Below are 21,391 nucleotides of genomic sequence, written 5' to 3' on the forward strand. Positions count from 1 at the left end.
GGAGGAGGAAGTATTATTTTAAGTTTTATAAAATAGACTGAGAATTAGTTAAAATCATGGAAGAAGCACTATGGTAATTAAAGGGTGTTATGTTTAAAGAGTTGTAAATCTTTTTTAATAACTGCTTGACATAAGGTGAGTTTAATCTACTTTTTCTGCCCCAGAAAGCATCACGGACATCCACATCAATGGCACGACCTCTGCCCACTGCTCATGTTTCACCCAGCCAAAATCAAGAGCAAAAGTTGGTTGAGCTTTGAGAACTTGAAATAACTTTGAAGCAAAAAAAGTCACATTTTTCCCTGTGTTTTTTTCCTTTCAGATGCTGCACTTACCTCTGTGGACACACGCTGAGCTCTCACTGCAGGAACCCGTCAGGCCTCAAGGGCTGTGAGTTCATGTTCTTCTCACTGGGGAATTGGAAACAATCATTAATTATTTGGAATATAATCGTTAATTAACTGCAGAAATGTTTTCTGGAGCCTTTCCCCTTTTGTCCCCTGTGTGGGGCAAGGGCAGAGGAGTGGCCTCGGGCTGGAAAGGGGCAGGAGAAAGGCAAAGGGACCTCCCTGGTGTCACCAGGGCACCTGTGGGGAGCAGAATGGATACTGTGTGGGCAAGTGGAGGTGAGGAGTGGGCAGCCCGGGGCAAAATGTGAGTTCATCTGCAGGGAAATAAGTAAAGGATATTTTGGAGGGAAAAGCTGAGGCTATGAGTTCACCCAGCCTGGCCCAAGTTGTGTTTGCACAAAGTGGCACCAGAGGTGAAGCTCAATCCAAAGCCAGCCTTGCTCAACTGCGAAGTCCCAGAATAAATTCTACAAGCTGCCTGTTGAGGGACTAAAAATACATAAAAACAGAACCAAGAGCAAACCAGAAGATTTCTGGGAACCCAAATACACTGTTGTTGTAGCCTTTTTAACAGAGTTCTAAGGTTTTTATTACAATGCAGTGTTTCTCAGTTGGGATCATTCACTCTGGGCTGTGGGGCTTTTTTGGGTTTGAACTCCCACACGGTGGCCCTGACAGGAGCTGGGAGGAAAAGTAGAGTCAGAGCTCCTGGCAGGGGCAGGGTATTTTTCCCCAGAGCGGACCCAGCAGCTGCCCACCAGCCTGGCCAGGAGGGAGCTGCTTTGGCTCCTGGCTTCTGCAGGGAAAGAACGCGTTCAGCTGATTCAGGTGACATTCCAGCAGCCTCATCTCCCCTCCGCGTTCCCACCCAGCCAGTCAACTGTGCTGAGGGGAATTTGTCCCACCAGCAGCAGGGGAAGGACACGAGCTCCTACCCTGGCACTTGGATTGTCCCTCTGGGGGATGCTGGCTGCTGGGATTTAGATCATTCCATACATTTGGCTGCTGAAATTTCCCAGCCCAGGGGCTTTAGCACAAAGATTGGGCACCACACAAAGAACAGATTTGGGGTTCAGTGTCAACTTTGCTAATTCAGATGAATTATACCCACAGCCCCAAATTCCCTGCTGAATTCCTGCTGGAATAACCTAACAGTGCCTCGTGGAGAGTGGAAATTCCCATGCAGAGCCGCCACTTTAACCAGCTATGTCAGGAACCAGCAGAGATTCTAGGGAAGCTCAGTGGGACTGGGACAAGGACAGGTCTATATTCTATAGAACTTGCTATTTAAAACCCTCATCCCCCAGCCCCACTGATGTCCCTGGGGTCACTTGACAGAGTTCCCTGGAATTCAGCTGATTTCACCCCCCCGGAGCTCAGGCTCCAGTTGATGTTTTAAAGCAGGACAAGGTGGTGGCCAGATGCGCTCCCGGCCTGTGCTGAGGCAGCACGTCTCTCCCTGCAGAAGCTCAGCTCCTTTCAGAGCCTCAGCAGTGGCCTCTACACGTCCTTTTCCCTCAGGAAAGGGATGCACATCCCTGCCTTCAGCACACCTCCAGTGGGACCCACCTGTGAAAGTTTTCCATCGCTTCTACACTTCCAGCTGGCTCCCTGAAAAATTCCAAATGTCATCCCACTCAAACCTCTGATTTTAAGGCATCTCTGAGGCCTACTGCTTGGGATTTAATATCTGTGAGGGAAGATTGCCTTGGCTTAAATGCTGCTGGTGGATGATGGCCTCAGGCTGGAAAAGAAGGAAGAGATTCAAGGTGGCTGGGACATACGTGGCAGCTGTGTGGGAGTTCGGGGAGGTCAGAAACAGGAATTGCTGTCTGAGCCCCTCTGCAAACAGCCCGTGCCTCCATTCCCAGGTAATGCCAGCCGTTCCTTGGGGTCCTTCTGGGCTGTCAGTGGCGTCTGTCCGGGCTGAAGCATCCCTGCATGCCTGTTTGGAGAAGCCCCTGGCCGAGGAGCCACGGGCAGCCCTTTAGCCGTGCCCATGCCAGCACTGTCCGGTACCCCCGTGCCCATGCCGGGACATGTGTTTGGCACTCTGCGTGCCACGGGCAGCTCGTCCCCTGCAGACCCCAAGGACAGGAGGTGCTACCTGCCTTTCGGGGACTTCTGGCCTTCTCCAGTCCCGCACCGGGCACCGGCGGAGCGGGAGCAGCGGCCCCAGCGCTGAGATCCCCGAGATCCTGGCCGCAGCGCTGCAGCCCCGCTCGTTCGGCGGGGGATGCGGACACGGGGGAGGGGGAGGCGGGCGCTGCTGCTCGTAGGGGAGCGCGGTGGCCATGGGGCTACCGGGGCGGGAGGGGGGGCTTGGCGTCCCGGGGGGGCTGCGGGGCGGCTCCGTGTCCGCCCGCGGGGCGGGAGGCGACGCTGAGAGAGCGGCGGTGCCGATGGGGTCCCCGTGCCCCGCCCGCTCCCAGCCGCGATCCAGCGTCTGCTCCAGGGAAGTACCGTCCTCCTGGCGGGCCCGGCACAGCCCCAGCTCCCCGCGGCCACAGTGGGAGCGTGCCCGGCGGGGCCCGTGGTCCGGCCCCGGCGGGACCCCAGCCCCGTGCCGGCCGGAGCAGGAGCGGCAGCGCCGGGCTCGGTCCCAGTGCCCGTCCCGGAGCGGCTCCTCCCACCCGCGGCGATGCCGGTACCGATCCCAGCCCCGATCCCGCCTCGATCCTTCGGCCCTGGCACCCGCACCCTGTCCGCCGAGGAAGAAGCGGTTCTGCCCAGCTCTCGCAGCAGATATGGGCAGGACCAGGACCCGAGTTCCCGGGCGCAGATCCCGATCCCAGTCCCACCTGAGCGCCTTGGGCACCGCGCAGTGCCCGGAGCAGCCCCCGATCCGGATCTCCGCACGGCGCTCCGAGCGCCGGTCCCGCCGCACCCCGAGATGAGCATCCCCCGTAGAAAGCGGAGCAGGAGCCGATCCGCCGGCATTTACGGGAGCGGGAGGGGGCGGGGCCCCGGGGCGGGGCCAGCACAGGTGTGAGCACAGGTGTGAGCACAGGTGTGAGCACAGGTGGGTGCACAGGTGTGAGCACAGGTTTGAGCACAGGTGTGTGCACAGGTGTGCGCACAGGTGCGCGGGGCCCCAGAGCGGCTGCGCGGGGCGGGGCCGTGGGGGATTTAGAACGCGGGGAGGGGCCGGCCGAGCCATTTGCTCCTCGGCGCTCGGTGCGGGAGGCTGTGGCCGGCCGGCCCCTATATCTCTTTTTCTCTATATTTCTTTTCTTCTGCGTTTCTTTTATTTTGCAATTCTTTTTCTCTATGTCTCTCCTATCCGCCCTGTCTTCCTCCCCTCCCCCACCCCTACCCCTCCCCTCCCTCTCCCGCGGGTGGTCCCCCCCTACACCCCCTTCCCTATCCTCCCCGTCTATTCCCCTATTCACCCCAACCCTACCCTATCCCTTCATCCTCTCCCTCTTCCTTCCCTCTCCAACCGGGCTCCCCCGTGCCCCCTCTCCCTGCTCCCCTTCCCCTCCCAATCTCTCCCCACCTGCTTTAAATCCTGCTCCTTCCTCCACTCTTCCTTCCCCCCCATCACCCCGGCTCCTCCTGCCCCCTTTCCATGATACCTTCCCCCGCACACGTTCCACCTCCTTCCCCAAACCTGCCTTCAACCTTCCTTTCCTTCGTCCACCCTGCCTTCCCCCCCAGCCCCCTCCCCTGCTGCCCTGCACACCCGGACCTCTCCCCACCTGCCCCCTGTCCTTGTCATCTCCCCCTTGAGTACCCCTCTGCTCCCCTGTTCTCGTTCTCCATTCCACTCTCCTTCTTTCCTCGCAGCCGCGGGGCCGGGGCGCCGGAGAATAAAGCCCAGAGGGCCGGAGCCCGGCGCCCCTGGGCCCTTGCGGGAGTCCCCGCACGGGGCCGGGCCCGCTCTGCGGGTCCCCCCATTCCGGTCCAACACACCGCCCGACACTGCCGGGGCTCCGGCTTTCCCAACATCACACTGAGGGGGTAGGGCTGGGGGTCAGGGAGGGCCCCCTCCTCTGGAGGGGGTCCTGGGTGGGGTGGGCAGGTTCGGGGGTCCCCTCATTAGGAGGGGGTCCTGGTGGGGGGGGTTAGGAAGGGCTCCCTCCGGAGGAGGGGGTCCCGGGGGGGGGCTCAGGATGGTCCGTTCCCCCCCCCCCCCCCCCCCCCCACCAGACCGGCCCCGGCCCCCTCCTCCGGACGGGGCCCGGGGACCAGGCGGAGAGGGCTGCACGTGTGTTGTTTTTTTTTAATGTCTGTTCACGCTGCAGAGTGACGTGACCCACCCCCTGCTTCCCCCCCCTACCCCACCCGCCCGCCGGCCCGGAGGAGAGGGGCCCCGGGAGGGGGCCGGGACGGACCCCGTCCGGAGGAGGGGGCCCCGGGGAGGGGGCGGGACTGGAGGGGGGAGCCCCCCTCCAGTCCCGCCCCCCTCCCCCCGGGCCCCCCCCCCCAGCACCGCCTCCTAATGAGGGGGTCCCCCAACCCGCACCCCCCCACCCCGGGTCCCCCTCCTAACGAGGGGCCCCCGCGTGATGCGGGGAAAGCCGGAGCCCCGGCGCTGTCCCGCGGGTGGCCACCCGCTCGGGAACAGCACGGGGACACCGCCAAGGGGCTCCGGCAAGGGCCCAGGGGCGCCGGGCTCCGGCCCTCTGGGCTTTATTCTCCGGCGCCCCGAGCCCCGCGGCTGCGGGGAAAGAAGGAACGGGGCGACGGGAAGAGAAGAGGGCTAGCAGGGCATGAGAAAGGGTAGGGAGGGAAGGAGGTCGGGCTGTGGAGGAAAGCGGGAGGGCAAGGGAAAGGCCGGGAGCGGGGAAGAGGGACGGTGCACAGAGGAGGGAGAGGAACAGAAGGGAGGAGAGGGACAGGGAGAGAAGTGGGGGGGAGGTCGGGTTTGGGGGAAGAGGAGGGGTGGGTTTAGGAGAGAAAGAACGGGAATATGGGGAGGAGGAAGGAAGGGTAGAGGAGGGGAGACCGAAAGGGGACGAGATGGAAAGAGGGAAGAGAAATAAAGAGAATACGGGGAGGAGAAAGAAGGGTAGAAGGGGGAACGGGAGGGGAGGCCGAAAGGGGAGCAAAAGGAGTCGGCTTTGGGGAGGAGAGAAAAAGGGGGGAAAGGCAGAGAAAGAAGAGAAATAGGAGCAGGAGGAAGGAAGGGTACAGGGTGGGGACAGGAGAGAAGGCCGACGCTGCGCAGCCCGGACAGAAAACCACCACTCGCAACCCACTCAGAATGAGCAAATGGCGGGTGAGGTGATTTCCGGATATTAAATAACCTCGGCCCCGCCCCGCGCAGCCGCCCTGGGGCCCCGCGCACCTGAGCCAGCCCCGGGACCCGCCCCGCGCGCCCGATCCGGTCCGGGGCCCCGCCCCCGAAGCTCCGCCCCCGGCCTCCTCCGGGCCCCGCCTCAAGTAGCTCCGGGCCCGCCCCCGGCCCCGCCTCACGGAGCCCCGGGCCCGCCCCCGGCCCCGCTTCACGGAGCCCCGGGCCCGCCCCCGGCCCCGCCTCACGGACCCCCGGGCCCGGCCCCGGGCCCCGCCCCGGCCCCGCCTCACGGAGCCCCGGGCCCGCCCCCGGCCGCCTCCGGCCCCGCCCCCGGCCCCGCCTCACGGAGCCCCGGGCCCGCCCCCGGCCGCCTCCGGGCCCGCCCTGCCCGGGATGTAAGCAGGACCGTCGCTCCCGGCCCCGCCCGTCTCCCCTGGGCCGGCCCCGCCCGTCACAGCTGGGCCGAACCGGGGCTGCTCCCGGCCCTGTGCGGGGCCCGGAGCGCCGCGGCGGGGCCGGGGATGGGACCGGGGGTTCTGGTTCGGCTCCTGTCGGTGTCGGCTGGGGGTCCCGAGCGGTGCCGCCTCTCCCCCGGCGGTCGGGGTGTGGGTGTCGGGCCGCAGGACCGGGGCGGCGTTGGGGCCGGGATCGGTACCGGGATCGCCGCAGGCGGCAGGAGCCTCTCCGGGACGGGCGCTGGGGCCGAGCCCGGCGGCGGCGGCGATTTCCTCGTGCTGACTGGAACCGGCCAGTGGTGCCGGCGCCAGGACCCCCCATACCCCGCTGCTCCCCGCGGTGCCGGGAATTTTTTTTTCCCAGTGTAGGCCGAGAATTCTTTATGAGAAAACTCAAAAATCAAGGGTACGGGATCTGAGGGGAGAGAAGAGATTCTGGTATAAATTCAAAACACGTTGAGAAAAATAATACGGAACAGCTCATTTCCCCTCCCAGACTGGTTTCTGTGTGATCATCTGTGATTCCAACTGCTCCGATGGGATTTTCAACCTGTGGGACTGTTATGACTCGCCAGGTGCTAAGCACGACAGAAAATAATGGGAAAACTCTGGATCTGGCAGTGGAGTCTCTCAGTAGTGTCCCGAAAATCTAGCAGTGCCCAGCATCCCTGGGTGGAATTGGAGGGGTTCCACACAGCCCCTCCGCAGTGTTCCTCTGGAGCTGACACTTCCCACCATCCCTGACCAGGGTTTGTGGGTCCCAGCACAGGCCCCCTGGCACAGCCTCCCTTGCTTCTTCAAGTTCCCTTTAACCAGGATGATTTCCATGGGGGTAGGATCACCCAAAGCCAGCAGAACTGGCCTTAACCACTTTTTGTGGGATCTCTTCCTCTTCCTTCCTCACCAAATTCCCACTGTCAAAACCCAGTTTGAGGCTCAGCTCCCCATCCCCTGAATCTCTCCAAGGAACTGGGCTTGGATTTCCCAATCCAGCAGGGCAGAAATGCTGTTGTCCTTACTGTATATCCTAATTGCAGTAATTACTTAAGAAATAATTGAAAGAAATTAAAGGAATGAAGAGAAACTAAATAAGAGCTGCCAGCTCCAACTAAGGAATGCTCAAACCCCTTATCAATAATTTGCTTTAATTGACCAACTCAAAGTAATTAATACCACATTGATACATTATGATTCTTTTTAATTGAGTTATAGATAAATATTGCAGAATGTAAAAACCTTTGTAAACCCAGAAACTCTTTCAAGAGCTAGACAGGGCACAGCTACAGAGAGAGTCTTGGGCTTCAGGGGAAAAAATCCTCAAGTTTTCAGTCTTTAGCATCTTCCAGTGTGTCGTCACTGACAGCAAACATGGCTTCAGCCTCAGGAAGACACGGAGAGTCAGGGATTTTAGAGATCCTGGTCTCACCTCAGCCTTTCAGCAGGTACAATCTGCAGGGAGAGGGAACAGAAGGGGTCAGAATGGACGGCCTACTTCCAGAAAATCATCACAATTCGTAAAGCATTACATAGAGCTGTAAGAACTTCCCCAAAGGTTCATTTCCCTGTCGACTGAGGGCTCTGAGTTGAAGCACAGGCTGGACCTGCCATGGACAGACTACGGGAAACCCAGAAGTATAAGCTACTGGGCCCATTCCATAAAACATTCCAAAATCAGGCTCCTAGGATTTGGCCATCTCTTCTCTCACCTGGTGGTGGAAGCACAAGTAACGATCTTCCCTCCTGTGAGTTTTTTGGGATCTGCAGTGAACTGCAGGGAAAAAAAAAAAAAAGCCCAAGTATTTCCCACGACTGGAACAGAAAAGTGGGGGAAAAGGATGCAGGGGCACTCCTGGTGTGAATAACTGGGATCCAACCTCTCCAAACCAATGGAAGCAGAGACTGAGTGACAAAGCCTTTGGGACCAGTTTGCTGGGATTCATAAGAAAACGGATGAGTTTTGTTTTGGCAATAAAGCCAAGCTGGTTATCACTTCATCAGCCGGGTACAGCAGCAGCATCCGCAGCAACCTGGCCAGGTGTGTCTGCCTGGCAGAGGGCTCCCCACTTCCTGGGAATCTGTGTGGTACAGCGCTGTGGCACTGGCAATTAAAATAGTTCCTACCTGTCTTTTCACAAGGCAAGATGATTTTTCCATACAGCAAATGTTTTTTGAATTAAGAAGATAACACTACACTCAACTGGAGAAGAAAAAAGTGAGATCTGTTAAATTTTTCCAAGCCAGGCAAAAAAGAAAGCCAAATCAAACCAAAACAAAAACTAATATAACAATGAAAAAACCCCATATTAAGCATATTTCAAGAGAGTTTAAATTGGATGAGGTGACTTACTTAGAAAGCTTGAAAAGCAGCAATGCTGCTAAAATCTAATGCTGCAAAAAAGCCTTTTCTTACATCACATTTTAGCCCTGAACTTGCACAAAAACCCCGCCAAACTAACAATTCACCACATATCGTTATTGAGTCATTCCTTTCTTTAAGCACGAATCAAGCTAAAGCTATGGAGACAAGAAAAACGTAAGTGACTTAATGCTGCTCCTTTGGAAATTACAGAATCACAGGGAGGTTTTTCCTTAGCTTAGGAAAATGCACACCCAGTTCAGTAGATACTGAATAGCAGGGAAGTCAGGAGATAAATGTTTTGCTGTCAGAGACAAAAATTTAAATAAATATTTATATTAAACCAGAAGTCTACAGATTGTCTGATCAGAAGTCTTTATTAAGAAAAAAAGCCCTGGGGTATCCTGTTAAGGGACATAAGAGGAGCTCCTTGGTGGGACACAGCCTGAGTCAGCACTGCTCCCATGGCCTTCAGCTCTTTCCCAGTCCTTGCAATGTTCCCAGAGATCCTAGAGGATGACAGGGCAAGGTTCTCTTCTCCTGCAGCTCAGCATGCATTTCCTGTCACACTTGCCTGTGCAGAGCAGCCACGCGTGACTCGATAGTGCTCAGCCTTGTCTCCAGAGCTTTGAATATCGTATCGACCTGCAAAGTAACCAGGAAGAGGTTCTGGCTTACCCACAGAATTTGACAACACAAAGAGCACGTGTGGACATCAGAAAGGGCTCAAATCTCATCTCACACCACCGATTCTTTACATTTGATTCTTTCCCTGCTACTCTTATACTTTGAAAGCTCACCCAACTCTTAACATTCACTGTCCACACAGTGGACAGTTTTGCGGCCTTGGTGTCAGAGCCACACACTCAACTTTAGCTGGACAACTTTCAGTCTCCACAGTCAACTTCCTTACACAATTTGCTCCCAGCTCTTCCTATCTGCAGTCACAAGGTTTTAGTAGAGCAAAACATCAACTTATGATGTTATATTTCAATACAAAGTTACAGCAAAAGCATTAAGTCCATTTGCACGAAAGGCAAGAAGAAACACGACTAAAAGTTAAGTGAAGATCTGTAGAAGTGAATCAGAACTAACTAGAAACAACATATCAAATTACTGAGACATAAATAGGAACCTAATGCTGTGCTTGATAAACAGAAAATGCTAATTACCATGAAAATGGAAGGAAAAGTTACTGAAAATCTTGCATAACACAAGATACCAATGAAATGCTACAATGCACTGAATTACTCTGGGTGAAAGAAGCTGTTCTGAAGAAACTATTGAAGAATATTAAGGTTTCACAGAGGTGATTTAGACAAAGAATGATATAAGGTTAAATCTCACCCTTTCCAGCACCTCTTGCAAGACAGCTCGACTTTCAAGAGTAAGTGGTTCCTCGTGAATAACAGCTTGCTTTCCTGGGGTTCCTAGAATATAGCTGAGATGCCAGAGCTTAGATCATGCACTTCTCACTCTGAAGCCAAAAATCCAGACACAGCACTCCTCCAGAACCCTGAGAGAGAGCCATGGATTCTGGGGCTGCAGGATGCAGTGAAAAATTGCACAGACACCAAGAACAGTGCAGCACTGGCTGGGAGAAGCAGCATTACTCTCCAAGAAAAGTGCCATTCTGCAACCAAGTTAGTGCTTTAGAGAATTTTACTGCCAAAAAATAAGGTATCATAGCTGTGGAATTAAGAAAAAAAAAACCAAAAGCACTGTACAGAGCACGAGGGTGAACATCCACAGCAATACAGCAAAATAAATGTGAACTTCAGAAAAAAACAGAGACATTAAAACTAGTTCAGGTGTACACTGTCCATTAGAACAATGCTTGCATAAAAGAACTCTGGCACTTGGTTTGGCACTCTTCTGATCAAATGAGAAGAAACATCCCGTGCCCTGGACCCGGTGATATTTTCTTGGCTGGAATGCAATTTCTCATACAAAAGGCAGACCTGGCTGTTTTGGGGTTTTTTTTCCCCTAGGATTTGCCTTACACAGGTGATGTTCCTCACAACTGAGCACTATGATGCCAACAGCAGCAATACAGAAAACCACTCTGGGACAGAGCAGCAAGAACAGCTCCCTTGAGACTTCCCAGAGATATGACAGGAGCACCCTCAGTGTGAGTGAAGTGGAGCTGGCAGGCTGACCCATAAACATTCTGTACTTACCTGTCAATAGAGTCAATACTGAAACAGAACAAATCTCTCTTGTAGTCGAGGTTCCTTGAGGTGCACCTGTAGATGCTGCCAAGTGTCCTTGAGCAGCCAGAGCAGAATAAGGTTTCTACCATGCTGTAAGAAATAACATTTATTCAGAAGAAAATAAAAGGAAGCACCTCTCCCCATCCCTTTTCTTAAAAAAAAAAAAATCATGCATTAGAATTTTTGAGCATTCATTCTTGCTTTACACAGTGTAAATTATGAGCATTCATCTTTCAGCCTGAATTTGCAATAGCTCCTCAGGCTGACAGACCTCAGCAAGACCATCAGAATCACTAAATTGTGGTCAGGACATTAAAGCTCATCCCATTCCACCCCCTGCCCTGGGCAGGGACACCTTCCACTGTCCCAGGCTGCTCCAAGCCCCAGTGTCCAGCCTGGCCAGGACACTGCCAGGGATCCAGGGGCAGCCCCAGCTGCTCTGGCCACCCTGCGCCAGGGCCTGCCCACCCTCCCAGGGAAAAACTTCTTCCTGATATTTAATCTAAACCTGCCTTCCTTCATCCTAAGGCCATTCCCCTTGTCAATCACTACATGTCCTTGTGAGAAATCCCTCTGCCTTAGGCCACAAGCGGCTTGTACGGACCACCCCGAATAAGTGTTCCAGGGGCTCTCAGGGGCACACGAGCACTCCGTGCCCTTTAGCGGGCTTGTCCTCAGCGCCCTCCCCGGGACTGTGCCCAGCCAGGACCGGCCCTCACCATCCGCACTCGCCGGGGATCTTGGAGACCTTCCGCTCGGGGTCCACGGCGACGCTGGCGGCCGCACCTGCAGCGGGAGGGAGGGAAGGAGGGAGGGAAGGAGGGAGGGAAGGAGGGATGGCGGCACTGACGGCGGGGACGCGCCGGGGCGGCGGGGCTGCCACTCACTGCGCAGCAGGATGCAGCCGCTCTCCTCGTCGTTGGACACCCAGCTCGAGGTGTCGCCCACGGGCCGCCTGCAGCCGGCGCACATGAACACCATGGGCATGGGGGCCGCGTCCGCCCGCCGCTCCTGCTGCTCGGCCCGGCCGCCGCCCGGCTCCAGCAGCGACAGCGAGTACTCCAGCTCCGGGCACAGCGCCATCGGGTCCTGCCCGCCCGCCGAGGCACCGGCCGCGACCCCCAGCATCGACTTCGAATCGCCCGCCGAGGAGGCGGCAGTGACGACGGACATCGCCCCGGAACTGCTCCCTCGCCGCCCGCCCGCCGAGGCTGCCCCGGAACTGCTCCCGGAACTGCTCCCGGGGCCGGTCCCGGGCCGCCCGCCCGCCGAGGCCTGCCCGCCGAGGCCTGCTCCGGAACTGCTCCCGGAACTGCTCCCGGGGCCGGTCCCGGGCCGCCCGCCCGCCGAGGGCCGCTCCCGGAGCCGCCCCAGCACCGCCCGTGCGGCGTTTAGACCTCGTAAGGTTACGGAGCCAAAGCAAAGGATGTGGTTATTCCAGTACATCGTTTTTAAGTGAAGCGTTTTATCAGGTCACTCCTAACTCAGAGAACCTCCTGAGCTGTAGGGACCCACATGGACCATCCAGTCAACCCCTGCCCTGCACAGACACCCCAACAATCCCACCCTGAGCATCCCTGGCAGCGCTCTCCAAAGGCTCCTGGAGCTCTGGCAGCCTCGGGGCCGTGCCCATTCCCTGGGGAGCCTGGGCAGTGCCAGCACCCTCTGGGGAAGAGCCTTTCCCTAAATCCAACCTAAACCCCCCTGGCACAGCTCCAGCTGTTCTCTCGGCTCCTGTCCCTGGTCACAGGCAGCAGAGACCGGAGCTGGGTCTCAGGAGGAGCTGCAGCTCCCGGTGAGCTCTGACCTTGGTCAGAAGAGGCCAAGTGCCCTCAGCCACCCCCGGTGTGGCCCCTCCAGGCCCCAGCCCCTTCCATCCAGATACATTCAGGGATGTTTTTCAGCCTGGCTGTGCTCAGGAGCTCCCAGGCACAGTGCACTGCTCTGAGAGAAGGGTTTGTGATCCAGCTGGCACTTGTCCACCCTGTTCCTAGGTTACAGGGCATGCATCTCAGCTTAAAACATCCTGAGGAATAACACGAGTGTCTGGCAAGAGGCAAGGATTGCATTTTCAGGGTTGCTCTTACATCTCTGCCATACATTAACACTCATGTTTTCAGTCCCAAGGCAGTCCTTGAGCTGTGGGACCCCAGAGTGATTGGCACAGGCATCAGTTGTGCAATTCTCTTTCTGAGGGCGCTGAAGTACTATGAAGCAAAGTAGTGGGTCGGAGTTCTGAGCTGGCTTAAAAGGCACCACTGACATGGCTAACAGAACAAACTCCTCTGAGTATTTCTGGTCTTATGAATATTACTGGGATTACATAGATCCGATTCCAGTAGATGGAAGCAAGTTGAAGGTTAATAAATGTAAGTATTGTGGAGTAGTAGGTGCTAATCTAGCAAAGGGAAAATGTTGCGTACCTATCTCACTGACCTGCTTTTGTTTCCTTGCAACAGAGTCCATGACAGTGCCTGGTGTGTGTGAATGGGTGTTTGCCTTCAGGTTGGATGATTACTAACAAACACTCTGGGCTTTATCTTACAGTATTTGAAGCTATAAGACTGCTGACACTAATTCTTGCTTACAAGGACAGATTTTTTTTGAGTCATTTGCTAAGGGGAAATTTGATGACTTGCGAATCTGTAGTGTGGGGTGCAAGTTATCTGTGTCCTACTGTCACCAAAGTTCTCTGAAAGAGCAGAGGTTTTCATAGAAATACTGTGTTTTCATCTTGGGACAAGGCTGACATTTCAACTGGTAATCATTCAGATTTTTAGTAAAGGAAATGTATGTTTCCACTAGCCACGAACAATAAGCTACAAACATATTCTTTGACCTTTCCTCCTTTGATTTAGTACTGCTGAACTAATAAAGTAATAGTATCCATTACTGTGTAAATGCTTTGCTGCTGTGGAAACTGATTCTGCTGAGCTTTGCAGTTTATTTTCAAAGGATATGAAGTAGCATTCACCCATCTCACGTTGCCATAGCTTGTTCCATTTCACACCTGGCTTTGCGCAGTGAAACAGCAGTGTCTTTTTATGGCTACTTGTAGTGGCAAATTATTTTGGTTTTTCTAATGTAACCACACTGGTTAGGTTTTGCTAAGATAAAATGACAAGCTGCGTCACAGCAGATTATCCAAGGATGATGGAGGGACTGACAAAGACCAAGGGACAGCAGGTAGGGTGTGTTGGAGTCACTTGGGCTGCAGGCAGTGCTTTCCCTTGATTTCTGTCAAGCCTCTGCCTGTGGTTGTATCTTCACTTAATTAACAAAGTTACGGGCTTTACTCATTGCTCTTTAGTTTACTGAAGATGGCTGCAACTGTTCAGATGTGGATTCAGAGACTAAAATTGTTTTTCCCAAGGTTTTTACAGTGAAATTATTATATATTCCAGGAAAATGTGATGGCCGTTCAGAATATCTTCATGTCTCTCTCACTAACAATGCAAGAAACTGCCTTTCTGATGGTGAAGGTTGAATTCTGTGTTAGGAGCTGCTTGTCCTTCGCTTACTTGGACAGCAGTAGGAAAAAGGAGCAGAAACTTACCCTGCATCACCTCTAGAAAAGTTTTTCTGTGCATTCAGATCAACCGAGGGTTTATTGCCTCCAAAGTTCGAGCACCACACCTTAAAGAAAGTGGTGTGATTATCCACATCCTTCCATACAGAATATCTTGCTCTCTAATGTTGTAGAGCAACATTTGGTGCTGCTGGGACCAGGCAAATTATGAGCAGCTCCTCTGATTCTCTTAATTTTAAAGTTAGGGCAGATGATTACGCCCAAAATCCACTAGGGAAACCCCAAACTGCTTAGCTAACCTAGATGTAAGCATCTGGCATGTGGCTGACGTAGCAAAAGCCAAAAATCAGGAATAAACCTTTCCCCTGTTTTCTCTTTAATAACATTTTTCTACCATTTGGATCACCTGGTGTGTAACAGAGGTGGCATTTGTGTTGTAGCACTTCCCTCCCTGGCAATTGATAGGGTATTTTTCTTCAGCTGCCTGTTTTCTTGAAATTTGTAGAAACTGTGCTTCTGAGACAAGATGCTTGCCCTATGTTAAATTTAATTTAAATTTGTTGACAGTTTTGTGGAGGAAATTACCCCATATATGTTTAAGAGTGATCTCATCAGCCTTATTTCCATTAAAAAGCAGGGTAAACTGATCTTGTATTGACTTTTTAGTCCCACTTGTTCTGACCACACCCCCCCCCAAAAAAAAAAAAAAAAAAAAAAAAAAAGTAGAGAAGTCTGCCACCTTTCAGGCATTTTTATACTCTAAGAAGATGAAAATAGACATTTTTCCATGTCAGCAGCCTAGGAGGAATAGAGTGCATCCTCTTGGTACCATTATTCTTCCTTCTCCAAATACCAGTGAGAGAACAGTGGGTTACAAGTTCTAATGAAAACACCAAGGGAAACAATTCCCAACAGCTGGTTGGGATTTTTCATTGTTTTGAGTAAAGGTACCAGTCAAGCAATGAATATACTTTGTCCGTCTTTGCATAATATTTACATTCTTATTCCCCGAGAAGCTGCTGCTGGGATTATTGGCTTCATGTGCTCAGGGCCATTGCTGGGGCAGCCCCAGGGAATTGTACAGTTCCATAACCCTGCAATGGGACTGCAGTTCCCTCATTCAGTTTTGCCTGCTAGGGTTTTTTTTGTTTTTTTTTTCTTTTTTTTAATACGAAACAGAGACCTGCATCTCTGCACTTCTTTTCCTCTGTTATGTGGCTGGTCCCTGAAACTTTTTGAGACTGAATTTGTCTCATAAAAATGAATCTAAACCCAGATGAAAAGCCATGGTCTTGCTTCCTATTTGTAATGTTGTGCATCTCTCTCAATTTTGTACGAAAATAATGAAAAATCTTAATTGGCCCATGATCTAATAGGCTATTTATAAGCATGCACACACATGCACAAAATGTGATGCTAAAATTATAACTGTTTTTAAAAGGTAAAGCCAAAATAGCTCTGACAGGGAATTCTATAAATCCAAACTCGTAATTTCTGTCCCAGTGGTGTGGAACACTTCAAAACTTTGGGCTTTTCAAAATGTCCCTGGGCAAAGGAAGAATAAAATAAGCTGCCCCTCCCCACTGATATTTCTCAGGAGCCCAGCCTAAACTCCGGTTTCTGATAAGGGTACAAGTGGGCCAGTTCTAGTTTTGGGTTTAAAAAGAGCTGGGCTAATTCCTTTAATCTCTTTGTGGCTTTGATGCCAACACATACTGAACTTTTTCACAAAGAAGCACTCAATCAAATATACTGGACCTGTTTCAAAGAACACAATGTTTTCTGTACTTTCAGAGGGAAGATTTATTTTATCTTGGTCAATATTTGTCTCTGGAGTCAGTGACCCTTCTTTTTCCACCTCATCTAAAGTGAGCCACCGGCTGTGAATCCAGGGCAGAGCACCCAAACTTCCCAAGGCCACCACCACCACCACAGTGACCCCAGGAAGGAGCGTTTTTGAAACAGTGGCCAAAGGTGCTGTGAGGGCGGGAGCGGATCCGTCTCCTCCCTCAGTGAGCCCAAGGCTCAGGCAATAAAATTGGCACAGCACTGAAGCCTTAATGAAAAAGCAGCTCCCTTTGCTCCCCCAGCCACCTCACACTCCCACTAAACCAGCTGTGGACACACTTTGGCACTGCCAACCCTCTTGTTCCTGAAATAAACCATTTGCTCCTGGCAAAGCAGGCAACATCTTGCACTCTTTCATGGTGGTTGCCAGGGCACTGCAGCTGAACAGGGCAAGGGGCACATTCTCTTCCACTGCACTGATGTGCTGGGAGGGTCACGGGAACTTTGCAACAAACTCCCCTTGCTATTTCTCTTGGTATAATATGCTTTCAAGGTTGGAATTCCCTCCCTGAGGGCCTCTCCTTAAAGATCCTGCAGGATTAGGCAGTAACCACTCAGGCTTCCTGCGCTGTGGTTGTGTAAAAGGAATATCTGCACAGGTCTAGACACCAGAACACTCTCTGGAGGTTTTTCCCAGCCCCTCCCTCATCCCTGTTGCCATACTCTGTTAGGAGGCTCCTGAGACCTTTAACAAATTGGCACTTAAGAGTCCTCTCTCTGAAAAGAGAAACGAAATGAATCAAATAGCACACCTTTACTAGAGATGATAAACCATCTTTTATTTCTGCCATGCAAAATGCATGTGACAGAATTACTCTTCTGTGCCCACAGACTCCATCGTCATTGCCTTTTGGGTTGGCCTTGCTGCGTTCGTGACGTTTCTTTTCCTTATTTTGCTGTGTATGTCCTGCTCGGGATCAACGCCAGCAAAGTAAGTATAACCAGGGATGAAGTAAGTAGATACTGGTGTGAAAAAATAACCTGTAGGAAACATCCACTGCCTCCAGTGATCTAGCAATGACACACATTTATAATTGCACAGAGGGGAAACTTTTTCTGTCAGTATTTGGTCGGAGTGTCTCTTGACCCACTGCTCCTCCTTATCTGATCAGAAAATTCAGCTCAGCAGGCTGGGCAGAGATTCAGGATTAGGTCACAAACAAGCAGAGGGAAACAGCAGTCAAAAGGAGCACTTAATATTCTCATTTATTGGCACCCTAGGGCCTCTGGCATGCTCACAAAAGGTAACAAGAACAAAAAAAAAAAAAAAAATAGGCAGTTTACCCGAATAAACCACAAAGCACGAAGCGCACTAACAACACAATAGACATGGAAATGGAGGTGAAATTGTAGGGTAACAAGAGGCATGTTACCAAAAATTTACTGTTCCTAAAAAACTAGCAGAACTCTGTGTACATGAAAATCTCAGAGTGCTTGCAAGACTTAAACAATGTATTCATTTTTAAAGTTTTTTTTCACTTTTTCATCATTTTTGAGCAATATAGTTGGCTTAAAAATACACATATTTATCCCTCATGTATTCAATTTTGGCCATCAAAGGAGCCATTGTGAACAAGGCAAGTCTAGAAATGCTTTCTGGAGTGCCCACAAATCATGAATGAAAAACAGCATTCAATGAAATTTGTTTAGGCTTGGAAACCATCCTATGTTATCATTTTTCTAGGCTTGAAACATACTGTGAGAAAACAATTTTAGGACTGAAGAAACTATTAAACCCAGTCACACAAAACAAAGGACAAAACTTGTCCTTTTTGGTTGAGTTCTGTTTGTTTTCTAAGCCCCACTTCAATTCCACTTCTCCCAATTCCAGCACTGAGACACAGTGAAGTGCTTGAAAGAAGCCACTAATGTAAACTTGCACCCCCCTGCCCTGTTGTCCTCTCTGCTGTGTCACCCACCCACTGCCCTTGGCATGACAATCATCCAATATCTCTATGGAAACCTCATGTCTCTTTTCTTACGATAATCCCGATACACTCACCCAACAAACGCACACTCGCGTCACTGGTCAAGGCTGGAGAACTTTTACCTTCATTGTTTCTCTGCTCATCCATCTCTGTCAAGCCCAGGGATGTGCAGGACCCCTGTGCTCTCCCAGCTCACCCACATCCTGGTGAGAGGAGGCAGCTTCTCTGGGCACCCTGTGCCAGGACCTGTCCACTCTCACAGCCAGGAATTCCTTCCCAATATCCCAACCCTCCCTACCCTTTGTCAGTGAAAGCCATTACCCTTGTCCTGTCCCTCCATCCCTTGTCCCCAGTCCCTCTCCAGCTCTCCTGGAGCCCCTTTAGGCCCTGGAGGGGGATCTGAGCTCTCCCTGAAGCCTTCTCCTCTCCAGGTGAGCACCCCCAGCTCTCCCAGCCTGGCTCCAGAGCAAAGGAGATCTACCCTTCAGAGCACCTCCATGGCCTCCTCTGCACTTGTTCCAACAGCTCCACATACTGCTTGTGCTGGAGCCCAGGGCTGGGGCAGCTCTGCAGGTGGGGTCTCACCTGAATGGGGGTGAGAGGCAGAATCCCCTCCACCCCCCTACCTCTTTTGATGCAGTGTTGATGCAATTTTGGCTGTGCATGACACCCATCTCTTCCCCCACTGCATAACACCAAGGGTTAACTCTCCTGGCAAGGGCCCTCTGCCCTCCAGAGCAGAGTCCCTTGTTCTTACCTGCACATCTGCACACAAACCAGGCACTGCCAGAGTGTCTTCCAAAAGGCCAGTGCAACAGCTCTCTTTACTTAGGCCACAGTGGAATCCTTAGACACTGAGAGGTCCTGGACATGAATCCATGATGTGATTGCAGCACACACTTCTCTGCAATAACGAATTATTTGGTGCCAGTTTTGATGGGTGAGTTCGGGAGAGTGGGGAAGGCTGATGCCTGTACAAGCCCTGGACTGAGGTATCCATGTCCCAGTCCCTTTTGTCAGCACTGCACTATCCCACAGAAATAAGACAGAAGGTCTGGAGCGTGGGACCACCGATTTCAAACCCATCTGCCTGCCAAGGCAGCTGATGATCACACTGCTGGGATGCAGAGCATTAACATTGGCTTCAATGATGTGTATTAACATCCAAAATGATACAGAAAAATAAGGGTTTGTGGCTGGAGATGGTTCCTGGCCAAGGCTGGAACTTCACACAGCGGAAAGAGGACAGGGCAAGCTCCTTCCAGGTGTCCCATGGATTTCACTGGAGGCTGTGCGTTCCTGATAGCCATGCACAACACAATTCTTCTGGCTATCACTTTCCTACCAGACGGTGTAATGTTGGAGAGAAACCCAAGCTGGATACCCAGAGTTGGAAGATCTGCATGTCTCATCCCTCATTCCTGTTTCTTGCTCTCGGAGAGGCTCAATCCAGGGCCCCGGGGCTCCCTGCTGGCTCCAGACAGATCTCTTACCATAAGGAACTCCATTCAGTATTTGGATGTGGTGCATGAGCAACCTCATAGTAAATTACAGATGTGCAGCTGCCTTTGTCCTTCCAATCACACTTCCCTCAGAAAATGATATCAGACATTGTCACTGCACTTGTCTTTGTCCAAACCCACAGAGTATGGAATTAGCTTCCCTGTCCTTTGAAAGACCAGTTGTATCTTATCTCAGCTTTAGTTCTGTGATTTTGCCTGGGCCGAGGTCAGTTGCAGCACTGCCTAAGAGTGACCTGCCCTGACTATGTGGGTCTCTTTGGGTACTGGGGCACTGGAACTCTTCCAGCCTCCTCTCTGCTGTTCCAGGGGTGCTTAACAACTAACAGAGCTGGCCAGAGCTCTCCTCAGACAGTCCCCAGGTCCCTGGGATGCAAGTTCTCCAGCTGATGTCAAAATATGGATAGCTAGCTGGTGGTATTTGGCTGCTTGATAGACAGGAAAGAAAACATCCTCTTCTGGTAAGAATTATTTTTTTGTCTTGCTTCTGTCAAACAAAGAGGAACGATGTCTTGAATACACCTGCAGCATAGCAAATTCCAAACCTGCCTGCCTGTGCTAGGCCTGCTGAGACTGGGGGTTTGTTTCTGCTTTTTGAATTACTCAGCTTGGTTCAGCTCCCTGAGGGCAGCGCTGCCTCACGTTCAACACACGCAACTCGCTGCTCTCCTGCTGCCACATCCCACTGTCAGGAAAATTAATCCACAAACACCATAGGTTTATGTCCAAAAGGAGACACAGGAGTCCTGTAACTTTATTTGAATAAAGGGAGAGGCCATGGGCATTTCCCATGGGGTCTCTCAAGTTGCTGGAGGACGCAGCATCCTTTTTATCCTAATTTCTCAGACGCATTTCCCTCTCTCTTCCCCATTGGCTGAGGTACTTGAGAGGTACAGACTTCCCAAATCACCTAATACAGACCGCCTTCTGATGTGCATCCCCCCTTTCTTCTTTGTGTCTGTGTTCTTTTTCTTCAAGTCCAGGAATTCAGCAGGGGTTTGGGTGAGCAACAGTCTCTGTCAATTAGTGGAATTCCTCTGGAATGTACAATTCCATTCATTACTTCTTCCACCTGTCAGTATCTGGGTTTGTCTGTCTACCAGCAGACCCACAGTTTGTTGGTAAAGATGCCTCCTTCTCATTCCTTTCAGCACGACTACGAACGGGAGCGCGGGGTCGGGCCGGAGCTCATTAGGCAGTGACTGCACTCGCGCTAATTAACGGTCATGAGAGCACCCAGGGCAGATCCTAGCGCAAGGACGGCGCGCTTGCCAGCAGAATGTGTTGCAATCACTGCGATCCCAGCAGTTTGAAGTTTGGGAATGCTGTGGGACATGCTCAAGGGGTCAGTAATGTTGTTTTAGAGAAAGCCACCAAGGAGTGGTGGAAGCAAACAATAAATAATATTGCCTACTCACTGTCAGTGTCTTTGCCTTTTGTAATGTTGGCTGGCTCCACAGGGGTAAATTAACTTCAGGAGGAGCTTTTGCTCCTGTTCTTGCTCATGAATTGGAATTCAGCAGAGAACTTGTCATTTTACACATCAGGAAATACAAGTTCAGCAGAATTTCAGTTCAGCTGAGCTCATCTAGGTTTGGCTGGGTTTGGCTAAACAGTTTGGTTGGGCTGAAGACGGCTCGGTTCAGCTGAGTTTGTCTCAGTTCGGCTGAACTCGTTTGGTTCGCCTGAGCTCGGTTCAGTACGACGGGATTCACCTTGGTTAGGCATATCTTGGCTAGATTCAGCAGAAGTCAGTTAGGCTTGGCTAAACTCAGTGCCACTCGCTATGTTTGGTGCAGCTCGGCTCGGTTCGGCTCCCTGATGCGCAGACCAGGCTGAAGGAGGCGCCGCACGGGAAAGTGGCACTGGCTCACGTTAAACACGCAAAGCTCGGTGTTCTCCTGCTGTCGCGGCCCGGCCATTGCACGGACACAAATGGGAACGTGAGGT

At 52.2% G+C, this 21,391-nt stretch overlaps 2 protein-coding genes across 5 annotated transcripts; one reads left to right on the plus strand and one right to left on the minus strand.

The window, feature by feature from the left end:
• Nucleotides 1-7,228: 7,228 nt before the first annotated feature.
• On the minus strand, nt 7,229-12,072 carry MIS18A (MIS18 kinetochore protein A). Of its 4 annotated transcripts, XM_053936654.1 has the most exons (7): nt 11,504-12,072; nt 11,336-11,402; nt 10,584-10,706; nt 9,751-9,844; nt 8,978-9,048; nt 7,754-7,815; nt 7,229-7,496 (listed from the first exon to the last, which is right to left on the minus strand). In XM_053936654.1, exons 1-7 carry the CDS (start codon nt 12,060-12,062, stop codon nt 7,483-7,485), a joined length of 990 nt encoding a protein of 329 aa, XP_053792629.1. In that variant the 5' UTR covers nt 12,063-12,072; the 3' UTR covers nt 7,229-7,482. The 4 variants fall into 4 exon arrangements, 3 of the variants coding, with proteins under 3 accessions (XP_053792629.1, XP_053792630.1, XP_053792631.1); XR_008429614.1 differs by lacking the exon at nt 7,754-7,815 and having other exon boundaries at nt 8,169-9,048; XM_053936655.1 differs by lacking the exon at nt 7,754-7,815.
• A 799-nt stretch (nt 12,073-12,871) lies between these two features.
• Nucleotides 12,872-20,662, plus strand: MRAP (melanocortin 2 receptor accessory protein). Its single transcript, XM_053936657.1, is given in 5 exon segments — nt 12,872-12,985; nt 16,825-16,924; nt 20,425-20,452; nt 20,455-20,523; nt 20,525-20,662. Coding segments are annotated over 5 exon segments (441 nt in total). The 5' UTR covers nt 12,872-12,879.
• Nucleotides 20,663-21,391: the final 729 nt, after the last annotated feature.

This window comes from Vidua chalybeata, chromosome 2, assembly GCF_026979565.1.
Source record: "Vidua chalybeata isolate OUT-0048 chromosome 2, bVidCha1 merged haplotype, whole genome shotgun sequence".
Taxonomy (NCBI): domain Eukaryota; kingdom Metazoa; phylum Chordata; class Aves; order Passeriformes; family Viduidae; genus Vidua; species Vidua chalybeata.